Below are 13,948 nucleotides of genomic sequence, written 5' to 3'. Positions count from 1 at the left end.
CACAGAGAAAAAGCACAATTGAGCTGTCGGGTAATTTAGCCAAACTAATACAACGTGGGGTTTGACAGCAGTGAATTGAAAACAAAATGCAATAGGAGCCTGCCTATGATGAACAGATAACCTTGAAAGCAAGCATTTCACATCAGGTTACGTTTCCTAGCACCCTGAAGTCAAATAATGCCCTTTTTACAGACGTTTCTCATAATCAGTATTTACTTCAATGTTAAATGCTGTAAAGTCTACATGTAATACTTCAGTGGTTCTACATGCAATTCAAATCCTGCTCAGTACAGTTTAATCATAAAGGAAGCAACAACTGCCATCTACAGACAGAGACAGTGAAGGAGAAAGGCTTTGAGTCAAAAGTGTTAATCGCTTAGAAGTACACTTTGGAAATAGGAATAATGCCAACCAAACTAAGATTCAGCGCCAAGCTCTCGCAAGAGTGTTTTTTCTTAGGACTGAACTTCATTGTAGGTATAACTAACCTTAATTTCAGTGCTTTAGGCCACAGTGTTTCAGTCTACATTCCTGAATGGGCTTTATAAATCCATAGACTGAAATGGGCCAGAGAGGAGTTTACAAACGTCAGCAGTAGTGTTACATAGAGCACAGGGTTCTTTGTGTGAAGGGTCTGTTAGCAGCATCTTTGGGTTGAAACATCCATTAAGACATTCGTAAGCATGAATTACAAAACCAGTATCAATAGGGAGCGTAGGAAATTCACATTATGAAAATACATAATGATTACACTAGTTGGTGCTGTCATCGTTAAGTAACAGGACATCTATTAGATGTGACAAAGGTCAACAGGTTTAATTCAAATTAACCTGGGTTGACTTTCCACAAATGAAAGCAAAACTGAGAAACTTCAGCAAGTGTTATTTTCCCTAATGGAGCTTCTGCAATTTCTAAGTGCTGTAATTACTTGCTCTCTAAAAATGTCATTTTAGCCACGTGATTTTCCAAAGACTTGATACCAAACATCTCCACTCTTCTTTCTGGTGCGTGTGTGTTCATACCGCTTCGTGTTCTGCCTTCTCTCCATGGGGGGGCAGGTTTGAGATAGCCGTTCCCTGCTTTATTCTGTGTACAAAGACGACGTAGTGTAAAAAGCAAGCAAAAATATGCAACAACAAACAAAAAAAACCCAACTTTTAAGTACCAGATACTCACCTTTCTCATTAACTTGCTGCAAACTGGAAGCAGTTGACATAACAGAGTCATCACGTTCCTCGTTTTCTGAATGCATGCATCAACCTATAGAAGGCAATTAAGACAGGCCACTGATTGCCACCGTTAGGCAATGTGAGATGAAAACCTATTTTGAGCTTGAAATGTATACGAAGGACAAGCAAATCCAATCTTTTCTAGTCTGAAGGTTTTGCCCATCCTGTTCAGCTTCCTGCAGTGTTCATAATGTACATCATCCCTTCTCTTAAACAAAGGCAGCGGCTGTGAAGGAGAAGAGAATGATGCACATCCCAGGAGAGGGAGCTAAAAATGATATTAAAGGAGTAAGTGTGTGCCCCGGTGGTGCAGTGGTTAAGGATGCCGCCTTGCAACACTGGGGCCCGGAGTTCGAATCCCCCCTGTGGCGCAAGTGGTAGAAGTGCCTCTCTGCTACACAGAGGCTCGAATCCCGGGGGTTGGACTCGATGATCTCTAAGGTCCCTTCCAACCCGTACGAGACTGTGATACTATGATAAGGTATGTGTCTCAGAAATGAGCCCTCACCGTTGTTATCATGGTAATAGTGCAACTACGTAAAAGCTGACGTATAACAAATAAGTAATAGAATAAATTCTAGGCAGCTTAGGATGGACTCTACCTTTGGAGAAGCAACGTGCATTTTAATAACAGAGTATTAAGGGATTGGAATTTATGTTTATCTAAAGCATCAATTACAAGACAATAGCTAATTATGACAACGGTAGTACAGATTACCTTCATTAATACACTTTGAGCACTGGAGTCTTTTCTTAGCAAGTTACACTTAACTACAGCTCATATTTCTTTAAATAAAGTTCTGTGTGTTACAGTAAAATAAATACCATCTCTCACTGAGCTGAGAATCCCCAGCTGCACCATAACAGATAGTAGGTAAGCTGAAGAAAACATTGGTGTAAGTTCCTTGACATAAGTCTCCAGCAGAAAAAGGTCATGTACAGTAATGGCACCCCACAGACATCTAGGAGCATCGGTATCTTGGGAAACATTTCTAACTCACAACCAAAATCATAGAATCATAGAATTACCCAGGTTGGAAAAGACCTTGAAGATCATCAAGTCCAACCACAGCCTAACCATAGTGCCCTAACTCTAAAAACCCTACACTAAGTCATATCCCTAAGTACCACATCCAAACGGCTCTTAAACACAACCAGGGATGGCGATTCAACCACCTCCCTGGGGAGCCTATTCCAGTACTTAACTACCCTTTCTGTAAAGAAGTTCTTCCTAATATCCAACCTAAACTTGCCCTGGTGCAACTTGAGGCCATTTCCCCTCGTCCTGTCACTTGTCACTAATGAGAAGAGACCTGCCCCACTCTCACTGTAAACTTTGGTAATTTTAGGAACAGAAAGGAACAGATCTGTCCTAAATCCTGTTACACACTGATTGCCCAGCTCACATGATCTCTTAAGGTCCCTTCCAAACCACATCAGACTGTGATACTGTGATACTGTGATAATCTACTGGTAGGGAAAAACATTCATATTAATGATATGTCTGTGGCCAGTGGGCTAATTATGTAATAACAGATATCCATGCTCCCTAAAGAAAATAGTCATGAAGGCCTGAATAGTAATGCTGCTCAAACTATCCACCTGCATACTTCCACGTACGCTGGGTGCCAATTTGTCATATTTTGCCTCTCTTCCAACTCTCAGCATGAATAAAATGGGGTGAGGATAAACTTCCTTCAAGCCCTCCTCTGCTAATGGGAATAAAAGAGTCCAGAAAAGAATTGCAGCAGGGCTGAAGAACATCATTTCCTGACACAGATTTCTGCAGTGAGTGGCTGGGGTTACAGCTACCAGTAAGATGAGAGAAAACATTCTCATTAGGAGGAACAGTCCTTACTGTTCTTCCTCTATACTTTGCCCACTGGCTTCTCAAAAGATGTGAAGAGCAAAACAGTACTTCAACTTGAAGTGAATTCCTCTTCCTCATAAGGAACAGCAACAACAAAGTATTGCATAGCAGAAAAACTTAAATGCTTCCACAACATCATACGATTTTGTACTCCACTTTTACCTCCTTCTGCCAATCCAAGAAGTTCATCTATTTCGTATTTTATCAGGACCACAAACGAGTAAGTTACTGTATTTCAAAAGCAGCTGGGTTTTATTTTCAGGGATATGTACGTTTTTTACTTTACCTTTGTAAATGTAGCACTTTTACCCTGGACAGAAGTTTTTGCTGTTATTTGGAGCTGCTTGCATATGGGGATCAGTTTTTCAGCCTCCAACAGCAGCAAAGGTTTGTCATCATCGTGTACCTGAAATGCATTTGAGGAAGATAAAACCATTCATTGTTACAGACTCCACTACTAATTTAACAGAGAAAGCAATCAGCTCTTAAGCACTATCATTGAAGCCATAAGCTGAATTGCTATCGTAGTTGTCATACATCACCTGTTCGGAAAAGACTTGAAGAGCTGAAGCAAGCTTCATTCCTTCTGTAGCAAAAATCTGAAAGAGAAAAAAACATGTTCTTCCTAATATCCAACTTGAACCTCCCGTGGCACCAATTCAAGGCCATTCCCTCTCATTCTATCAGTGTTACTGGGGAGAAGAGGCCAACCCCAACCTGGCCACAACCTCCAGGTCTCCTGGCGATAATGTCTCCCCTGAGCCTCTTCCAAACTGAACACTCCCATTTCCCTCAGCTGCTCCTATCAAGACTTGTACTTCAGAACCTTCACCAGCTTCATTCCCTATCTTTATACTCCAATTTTTTACATCTTCCTCCTCCCCTAGGAGAACAGCATTGCTCAGGCTAGGATTGAGTATTTGTTAACACCATTAGGAACTGAATTAAGTGAGACAGTGAAGAAAACTATCACATTAAAGGCGACTGTACTTCCCACTTGTAACTGGAATCTCAGCTTAAGTAACGCTGTCTTAATTAAGTACCTACAAGAACGCCGCGACGTGAGCTTTCAGGAAGTACCAGAGTTATGCTGCTTATAAACCTACAGCTCACAGTTTCCGATACACTGTATTGATGTATAAAGAATCACACAGTCAAATTCACATTTTGTTCTTCATTCAGAATCCCTGGCTCCTACTTGGTTAAAAATGCATTACCTCCGCTTGATGAAATAAATCTTGAGTTGTTTTCAGAAGTCCTTCTCCTCTGTGGGAAGCAATGAAAACAGGTTACATGCCACGTAGAGACTGTAGAGTATTTTGCCTGCTACATGCACAATTTATACTCTCTCACACACACAAGGGGAGAGGACAGGAGATGACTATACAGACACATCTGTAGCACCAGAAGGCAGAACACTATCCCTAAATCCTTATAGGATATTTTGTACTGTATCTATCCTCTTGATAGAGGTTGTCTATATGTCTTAATATGCCCCGTGTAACTGTTAAATAAGTATGTGGCATTATAAATGAAAAAAGGACTTCCAAATGTTTAAGACACAACAGTAAAAGCTCTTAATATAAACCTGCATGTTGTGGTAGCCATACATTCTCAGCAGCTAATGTTCCAGCACTTTCCTTCCATTCTCTTTGAAAAGAAGTATACACTGATACACTCTTTGATGTTTAGGTTCTGAAAGGGAATCTGATTTCATTTATTGATTAGAAAAGAGGCTGCACGCTTCCCTTCCCCTGTGCCAGAAACTAAGCCTCTGTTCTCTTCTTCAGTGAAGCATTTCTGCAACACATAAAAGGATCTGAAAATCACAAGAATAAGAGAGGGTATGCTAAAATCTTAGCAACTACAGAATATGACTAGCTATCGAAAGCAGAAAATCTACCAAAGGCAGCGAAGTGCTGAATATTCAATTTCTCACTGTTAGTTAAGGAAGGGAACAAAGTTGCATTTGAACAGTGACAACACCATACTTAAGGATGAACACAGAGTGGATACTGAATGAACAGCAGACCACAGGCAGTTAAGTCATAAGGGTAGGTAAAACCCAAAGTGCTTCTGCACAGAACCAAATGACTCAGTTACTGCCTAAAATGTTTTAACTGAGCACTCCATCCCAGAAAGCATAACCTTAGGTCTTCTACATCCTAAATTCTTCAGAGATTGACACTGTAAAGGAAAATTTCAGAACAAAACTTTTCAGTACAGCAAAGGTCAGCAATCCTAATGTACAGTAATATACCCATGCACTAATTCACTTCCTTTTGAGAAACATCCTTATTAAATACATTTCTTGCCCGAAATGTACAATTGTTCTGCCACAAAACAGATATTAGGCACTTAGACAGGACCCCCACTAATTTACTGTATTATTGAATTAATGAGCTTAGAAATTTCAAGTAATCACAGAACTGTAGAATCACCAAGGTTGGAAAAGGGAGTAGGAACTTCAGCATAGGAAGTTCTGCACGAATGTGCGCAAGAACTTCTTTACGGTGAGGGTGATGGAGCACTGGGAGCTGCCCAGGGAGGTGGTGGAGTCTCCTCTAGAGATATTCAAGACCCGCCTGGATGCCTACCTGTGTGACGTGGTGTAGGGAGCCTGCTTTGGCAGGGGGGTTGGACTCGATGATCTCTAGAGGTCCCTTCCAACCCCTACAATTCTGTGATTCTGTGAAAAGACCTCCAAGATCATCCAGTCCAACTGCCCATTACACTCAAGTTAAAACGTATGGTTGTAGATTAAAGCTCCTTTCTGACTGTGTCCCATTACTTGTGCTCTGAAAATAAAACTGCCTTATTTCTTATCAACACTTTTATTTCTCTTCTCCCCACTGAGGCACACCACATACAGCGTCATTACCTGGTGAATAAATACATGGAGTAGGCCATACTTGACATGCCTTGTCCATGTTGCACGATCTCATTCTCTTGGTCCTCCCATTTCTCTGTCTCAGAATCCACATCAGATGTGAGCAGGTGCAGTTCTAACCCAAGTTTTGCAATTTTTGCCTGTTCCTGTAAACGTTAAGAACATTTTTGGCACATGAAAAAAATAAATGTTCTCCAGACAGGAGAAAAAAATAATTGGATGAACTTTTACTAAAACGATAACATCTTACCTCAGTATCTAGTTTGACTGGCTTTAGTGTTTTCAGATTTGCGTTATGCTTCTGTTTCAAACAAAAAATAATAGTTTTTAATAAGAAGAACTGATAATCATTTTTGCTAACAAATGAAAAGGGATGGCTGTATACTTAAGGCTTTGCAGGAGACTTCCAGCAGTTCACACAAACTTCTTAACAGAAGCTGAGAACCTGTTCTGATTTGGATGTCCTTTTGCAATGGGAAGTGCAGCCAGGGCCCGTACCTCCAGACACTGACAGGTTTCAAGAAGACCTCTTCCACTATTCTCGTGCTTGTGTCTCTCCTCTACTTCCTCATGCTGAACCATCTTTTCCCCTTACCCTCCAAATCCTGAGTACTAGTTACTGCTGAACAGTCATCAATTACATCATTACATCAACAGTAATCAAGTACAGCTGCACTGATTTTCCCAACAAATACCACACTGCTGTATCAGTGACTTGGGACTAGCTGAACCTTCCAAGCTGAGCTGGGGTACATATAAATGTTGGCATGACAACGCAACTGATCCGTCTGTGTCAGTTTGCTGAAATAGCTGGAAATGAACACTGAGTCTTTGATTTTTTATTTATTTTTTTCTTCTATTCTCTTATTTAAGTCTTCAGCTATCCAAAATATGTCTGGCTGCACGCCAAACACAGGCTGAGAATAAATGATAATTAGTGCTACTGATGTGAGCAGAATACCCAGTATGGCAGAGCTTGCAAACCGCGTAACAGATAGACACAGCAATGTATCTGATCTGCTGCAAATTAATTTGCATGTTCAGAGAAAGCAGCAGTTCCAGGCTTTTGCTTCATATGCTGATGCTGCCACTGTGCAAAGACAACAGAAACTAATGTGGGAACCATAGTCCACACTAAGAAACCACGGTGGAGTACAGGGAAATGAAGAGTATAAAGCTGGTGTCATAGCTTGGAGAGGTTTGTGTGAACCACTAGAGGAGGTTAGAGGACAAGAGTGCAGCGTTGGAATCCTTGCCTGAGGATCTAAAGAGAGCTGCTATTAATTAGTGGGAATACTCAGACAAATTAAGCTGAGGAATCCCTGACAGGGAAGTGGGAAACACTACCCATTGTGAGTAGCATAAGAAACACAGTTCCAGGCATGGTCTCCATCTCTGACTTGAGGAATCTAAGCAAAAATGAAACACTGCTTTTTCTGTTTCCACTGCAGTTTGCTGCTCAGACTTGAGCTGCTATGCCAGTTCTTTTCCATCCCCACATTTTTCAAAGCTCTGGATCATCTACCCAGTGTCTACCCAGATGTGATTCTGCCAGCGTATTAGAACAAATGGGACAAGTCAGTCAAACCAGAACAAGCTCACAGGTATGAAAGCCCCAACAAAAGTCACTGAACCAATCTATTTTTTAGTCTCATTATTTAGTTCTATAACTGTGAAACTCATTCATGCTCACTCAGTCTAAGACTATTGTAATCACAGCCTGAACCTCTGATTAATAAGCTGAGGCAAGTGTCAGGTCAGCTGTGGGAGCACAGGTGAGGGTAATTCAGCTGTGCTCCCGGAAGGGGTGGAGCTTGACTCCACCTCTCCTAGACTTCATTTAAAGGCTGACCACCACTAAGGCAGCATCTCTTTGAGACTGCTCCTTTGTGGAGATCAGATAGCCAGCCTCAGCATTTTCCAGCCAGACTGAAGGCATCCATATTTGTGAGTTTTTCCTATAGATAAACTTTTGGATATCTATCACCATCTTTCTTGTATTATTACCATCTTTTGTATTATTTCACTTTACAGCTGTACTCTGTTTAAACCTGCAGACTGGATTTATGATGGGACAAACTCTCTTTTTAAGGGTGAGAAGTAAAGTATTGTCTTTGAAGCTCAACAGCAGAGCATGGAGACAGGTGATCGTTTCACACCCAAATTCCTCTACACCAGAGGCTTAAGGAGAGAAAGCAAAGAGTGAAACAAGCTGGAAGGTACAGTAAGATCTGAGATCACTCTTCCCTTTCCTCCTCCCAGCAGAAAGATTCAACACGTAAGAAGCGAATCAATGACTGATTACAAGTTTTAAGTTTCTTAATGCAGAGATGCTCTCAGAAACAATGCAATATCAATTACCATCAGCTAAGGTCATAAATTACCTCACTACTAAACCTCTGAACTATAAGCATTCTGGATCAAATATGGAAACAATAATCCATCATTTGAAAAGTCAGAAATATGCTCATACATATCTATATGTTCAAGATAGGTCAGTTCAGAAAACAATACAAAAAAATTCTAAATACCAAGACTTAACTGACAGTGCATTGCAGCATATTCTTGCTGTTTTAATAGGGACAATGCACTTATTATTACACATCGTTAGAAGCACATGGCAAAAATGTCACATTAATAAACAGGGATTAAAGCTCACCTATGAAGTAAGCGATTAAACACTTGTGTGACTTTAGATACTCCAGCTTTCTGTGTGGTTTTTTGTTATTTAGCCACCAAGTCAAGGTGTACATTACCAAGGTATTGCTTTGTTCTCATTAAATGTGACATAGAAAAGTCAACTAGTTAATAGTATATAATACAAATAGAACAGTCTCAAGAGCAACTTACCCCTGGTCTAGGCAGTGAAAGGTAGACACGCTTCTCTCCTAAGAAGAACACACATATTTACACCCAAATTCATGTGCAGAATTTAATCAGCAGGACTACATGACTTATTTCAGCCTTCCTCAAGTTGCAATACTGTATATAAAAGTAAATGACTTACCTGTAACACTCTGAATATCGCAGAGAACTGCCACTCTGTCTTATGCTTCCAGAGAGAGAGACAAGTCAAGAACCTCTTACTATTCAGATTTTAGCTCTCAGTATCTGGCACTTCAGTATCTGAACAACTTCACTCTTTCAGATTTCTAGTCCCCAGCATGCAATCTTGACTAAAGAAACTCTCTCCAGTGACTGAGCAGCTATCACTGCTGTAGTTCCACGTAAGGCTTTCCTTGGCCTCAGATGGCATAAAAATTGCAGTAGGCAAAGCCACTAAGGAGAGATATCTAAGGTCTATCTAAAGTAACAGCAATAAAACCCTCACATTATAATGTACTATGTGTATCCCATCTGTACTTTATTTTATAAAGTAAAGAATTCTATTGTATTTTACACACTTGCTGAATTATTTCCTGTACTCCCCAGGTTCTCAGTTATTCTCAGTTCAAGCAAAGGAAACAGAGGAAAATATCCTTTAGACATTAACTGAAAATGGATGAGAGTTTATTGACAGCAGATAATGCCCAGAGCTAACAGCCTACAATTAAAGCTCCAGTTACCAGATGTTTTAAATATCTATATTTACATTTATTCAAATAGATTTGGGAGAGGAAAACCTGTTAAATAAAATTTAAATAAAATCCTTAGAGCTAGTGAAAAATAGAAGTTGCTTGAAGAAACAAAGGGCTAAGATAATGGATATCACTAACACATTTGCATGGAGGTAATGCAGCTGGACAAGGAATGGGCAAGTAACAAATCCCTTATCGTTACAATTTCCTCCTCTTGCATCAGCTCCTAGAGAAATTCCATCCTGAGTCTTCTGAAGACGGTTCTGTTACGCATTCATGATTTTTCAAAGTATGTTCTTTATCTTCTGACACTACAGAGATCCTGAGCTCTGTGTCTCAACAACTGGCTTATTTAAAACAAAACTCAGTGAACTGACAAGTATCCCTCAATCCACTTGATAAAAGTTGATTTCTTCCCTTCTGAAATCACCTCTGCCTTCTTCACTCAGCTTTTAAGAAGTGAAAAAGGGCTATCAGGGCACAAACTGCCTAACTATTTTTCTTAGAATGCAGTTACTCGGTTTAATTGCCCACACACACAAACACATCAGATTTCTCTGATGTCAGCCTAAAGACAGACAAAAGTGGTTGATAACATTCTCTGTATCAACACATCAACTAAAGGGGGTATAAGAAAGTATGTGAGTACTATCAAGACAAAGTAATAATCTTAAGTTCAAACTGCTGGAGCATGGAAAAAAAAAAAAAAAAAAGAAAGAAAAAAAATCTCTAGTAAGAACCTACTGTGTCATAGTGAAAAGAAAGGTCCAAAAATGCAGAAATCTTAGGCTTTCTGTCCAGTCAGTGGGTAGAAGGCAGCCACCCTCCACCAGCAGAACCAAATCTTTTTTACATGAGCTACCTCTATAAGTACCTGTCACGCCCCTTAGCTCGTACGAGATACACGGTATTTCAAATACATGCAGCGTGCAGGAAGAGCCCCCTCACCCCTGGATTAAATGGTGGTTTTGGATTAAGCAGAAGAAATTCATGTCTACCTCACTCTATAGTTCTGCATAGCGTAGAGGGAGTTTCAAAATACACATCAAGGATACTAGGTAAGGAATTGCTTAGTAGTAGACAAGTTTAGACAATGAGAATCTACCATAATCATAGAAATGCTTGTTTTATTAGATGTGTCCAGCACATTTAGTTACCATTCAAATTTTACCTGTTAAACTGTATTCTGTACTCTCTAACAAAGCCAAACATTTTGATGGTACAAAAATAGAAGATTTTAAGCCAAAGAGAATAATATATATATACACACACACAACCTTCTCACTGTAATTCTGTCTTTCATTACACACAATTACAGTTCTACTACAAATAAAGCACTTTACATTGAAGTCTAAAATATACTTTTTACCAACCTCAACATTAAGACAAGTAGCATGAGTTACAAGAAAATAAAATCTTATAAAACATTGTGAAACTCCACCTTGTTTGGAGAGGAGAATGACATTCACAAAACCTTTACAATCACTTACCAAAGAGATGTTTTAGTCTCATTTATTAATTGGGTTACCTGACAAGAGTTACCCTCTTGTCAAAGAGTTATCACCAAGAGAAAATAAGCAAAGATTAGTGCTCAATAGGGAAGAAAACCTTGTAGAGGGACAGGTGGATGTAACAGATCAAAGTGACTTCTAAGTTGATAACTGACAGTTAAAGCAAATTCACAGGGAGAGAAATCCCTTTAACAGGCTGGGCCATGAGACAAGAAATATGGAGACAAAGTCTCTTTAGCATCTTTTTGGCAACACAAAATGCAATATAGCTAAGGCAAAACAAAGGATACAGTTCATGCCTAATATTTTACCAAGGGGGATGTTAGAACACTTCATGCTGAAGGAATGACTGAAGAAACAAGAGACACTAAGACAGACCCATCTGCCTATGCCCCACAGGAAAAACTCAGTCTTGTATTCAGGCTTATGCATACACTAACAGCACCTACCCATCCTCTTCTCCCTCCATCAAGCAACAGTATTAGGGAAGCCTTGTGAAATAACGTTTTAAAGAGGCTGGAAAATGCCTGTTACCTGCTGTCAATATTCACAAGAGAATGGAAAGGTAGAAACTAGGAGGAGATGCTAGGGATACACTGTGCCACTTCAAAAACTGGTTGTTTTGAAAGCCAAGTTTATGTTTTGTTGTGGCTGCAAGGTTCTTGTCCTGATAATTCAATTACAATGATACTTACACACATACAAAAAAATAAATAACAGAATAATCAGCCCTCCAAATTCCAAATGGATCACAATACATTAGAGTAATACCGTATTTTTATCCCGTTATGTAAAATATAATGTATATTTAGAGAAAATTAATACATCCTTGGCTCCCAAAACAAAAAAGACACTGGAAGTTAAAAGGTCTATCAATAGGATCTCTGATCTAGTAGATTACTACATATTTAATATCATATTCCAGAATAAGGTGGAAGAAAAAAAGATAACAATCACATATTACTCAAATTCCCAATAACATGTGCTACCCAAGGTTATTGTAAACCCAGTCTTTTGTAAACCCACCTTTTTCTTTTACAAGCCTTCAGACTCAGACACACATTCATCTAACAACCAGCAGCAACAATGTGAGCTATTACTGCCCTGCAGTTGCTTGTTCACTGACCTCACAACAAATTGCCAAAGAAGCGCTTGTGCGATCAAGTATAGAAAGTTAAGCAGCCAAAATAAACTCTAAAAATGATACAGTTTCATGTTAATAACAAGCCAAAGTATTATATCACTGATAAAGTGTCATCTAACCTGAATAAGGATTTACTTTCTCCCTGTATCTTAGGCACAAAAGCCTGAAGTCCCTGTATTTAACTAAATCTGAACTTCTTAACCTGAGTGATTTTCTTAAAAATAGAAGACATTCAGAATTGTTATATTTCACATTCCATCTGTATGCAATTGTACTTTAAAGACTGAAACACACAGCCACAAAACGCACGTCAGGCTACATTTAGAACATCATCTGGAAAAAAAGTATTTTTGATAAAAATAATAATAATAAAAATAAAAATAACTTCCATTTATCAAGAGAACCTACAAGTAAACACACATCTGTCTTGCAAAATTCCATCATTCCCTTCTACATGTTGTACAAATACCAATAAACTTACCAACCAGAGAAAATATCCCAAGATTGTGCAGAGTCATCAGGGATTCCATCCAGGAGAAAGGACAGCAATTTAAAAATCAAATAACTACATTCACTACATTATGAAGTAAATACAGCGCAAACTGACAGAACAGAATGTGTATGGTTAAGTCTTATCCAGGAAAATAGTAAATGATTAAACATGCCACACAATTTACGTGTATCTTGACTGTCATTAACTAACATGCTGTAGTCAAACTACAAGGTGGGATGAAAGTCTACATCTCTCACAGTTGGGCACCACTGGCAAAGAGTTGTGTCAATATTTTGAGTAATTTGGAAAAGTTCAATTTTACAGGAACTAATCACGGTGCAGGAAGTTAAACATACTCAGTTTCACACAAACTGGGCCTTCACATTTCTGTCTATGTTTTTCTTTGAAAAACAAAATCCATTAAGTGCTTTAATTCGACATCTGCACAAAGCCAATGTATTTGAGTATTACCACTAAGATTTCACATTGCTGTAAGGGATATGGTACCACTTATTGTGCTCCTCTCTTAAGAAAGCAGTACTTCTTAAATTACAGCTAAAATTCTTTGGTTAGGAAATGACATTTTTCTATTTCTGTGTAACATTCTTACCTCTTCTTCCTTCAAACACATCGTTGATTTCTCTTAACAACAATGACATATCACTCAGTTGAGACTCCCAGGCCTCACAGAACACCTCAAGGTTTTCTTTTGCAATCTTGCTAGATGGATGTAATGCTAGTGTTTCTGCAGCAGAAATTATCTGCACAGAGAACAAAACATTTGTTAGTGAAAGACATCTTAGTAAATGGCATTGCATGTGAATTAACAAATGCAAGCATAGGCAAAACACAACATTTAAACTGTTACTAGGAAGTTCCTGTAGCATATTCATTTGACACACACAAGTTTGATGATCTTCCTTGTGTATGCTTTTAGCTGACATCCAACACTGAAATGCAACTCTCTTTTAGAGTTACTTCAAATAGTTCAACATGAGGTCTCCAAAAAGCTCACGCAAGCGATTTTTATGCCCAGTTGAAGTGACCAGATAAAAGCTGAGCATACCTGTGGGCCAGTGACCTGGAAGGTATCTTCTGCATGTATGCACGTGATCTCAAGGGGCTCTGTTCCAGAAACATGCCTCAACAAGCGACACATCTAAATACATTTTATTTTTAAATTTAAAGAGAAAAAGAATGATAAAAATATTTTTTCATTGGTTAATGCATTCA

The 13,948-nt window shown here is 39.0% G+C and overlaps 1 protein-coding gene across 1 annotated transcript in view; it reads right to left on the bottom strand.

The window, feature by feature from the left end:
* Positions 1-195: 195 nt before the first annotated feature.
* CTNNAL1 (catenin alpha like 1) overlaps positions 196-13,948 on the bottom strand; it is a 50,285-nt gene continuing 36,532 nt past the window's right edge. The window contains exons 10-19 of the mRNA XM_015855156.2: positions 13,782-13,874; positions 13,326-13,476; positions 8,840-8,877; positions 6,240-6,290; positions 5,981-6,135; positions 4,317-4,365; positions 3,642-3,698; positions 3,386-3,505; positions 1,177-1,260; positions 196-1,086 (exon numbers count right to left, since the gene is read on the bottom strand). Coding sequence (XP_015710642.1) covers positions 925-1,086; positions 1,177-1,260; positions 3,386-3,505; positions 3,642-3,698; positions 4,317-4,365; positions 5,981-6,135; positions 6,240-6,290; positions 8,840-8,877; positions 13,326-13,476; positions 13,782-13,874 — 960 coding nt within the window. The 3' untranslated portion in view covers positions 196-924. The remainder of the gene's footprint in view (positions 1,087-1,176; positions 1,261-3,385; positions 3,506-3,641; positions 3,699-4,316; positions 4,366-5,980; positions 6,136-6,239; positions 6,291-8,839; positions 8,878-13,325; positions 13,477-13,781; positions 13,875-13,948) is intronic.

This window comes from Coturnix japonica, chromosome 2, assembly GCF_001577835.2.
Source record: "Coturnix japonica isolate 7356 chromosome 2, Coturnix japonica 2.1, whole genome shotgun sequence".
Lineage (NCBI taxonomy): Eukaryota > Metazoa > Chordata > Aves > Galliformes > Phasianidae > Coturnix > Coturnix japonica.
The sequence above is the reverse complement of the archived record's forward strand: the minus strand, read 5'-3'. Positions and strand labels throughout refer to the sequence as shown.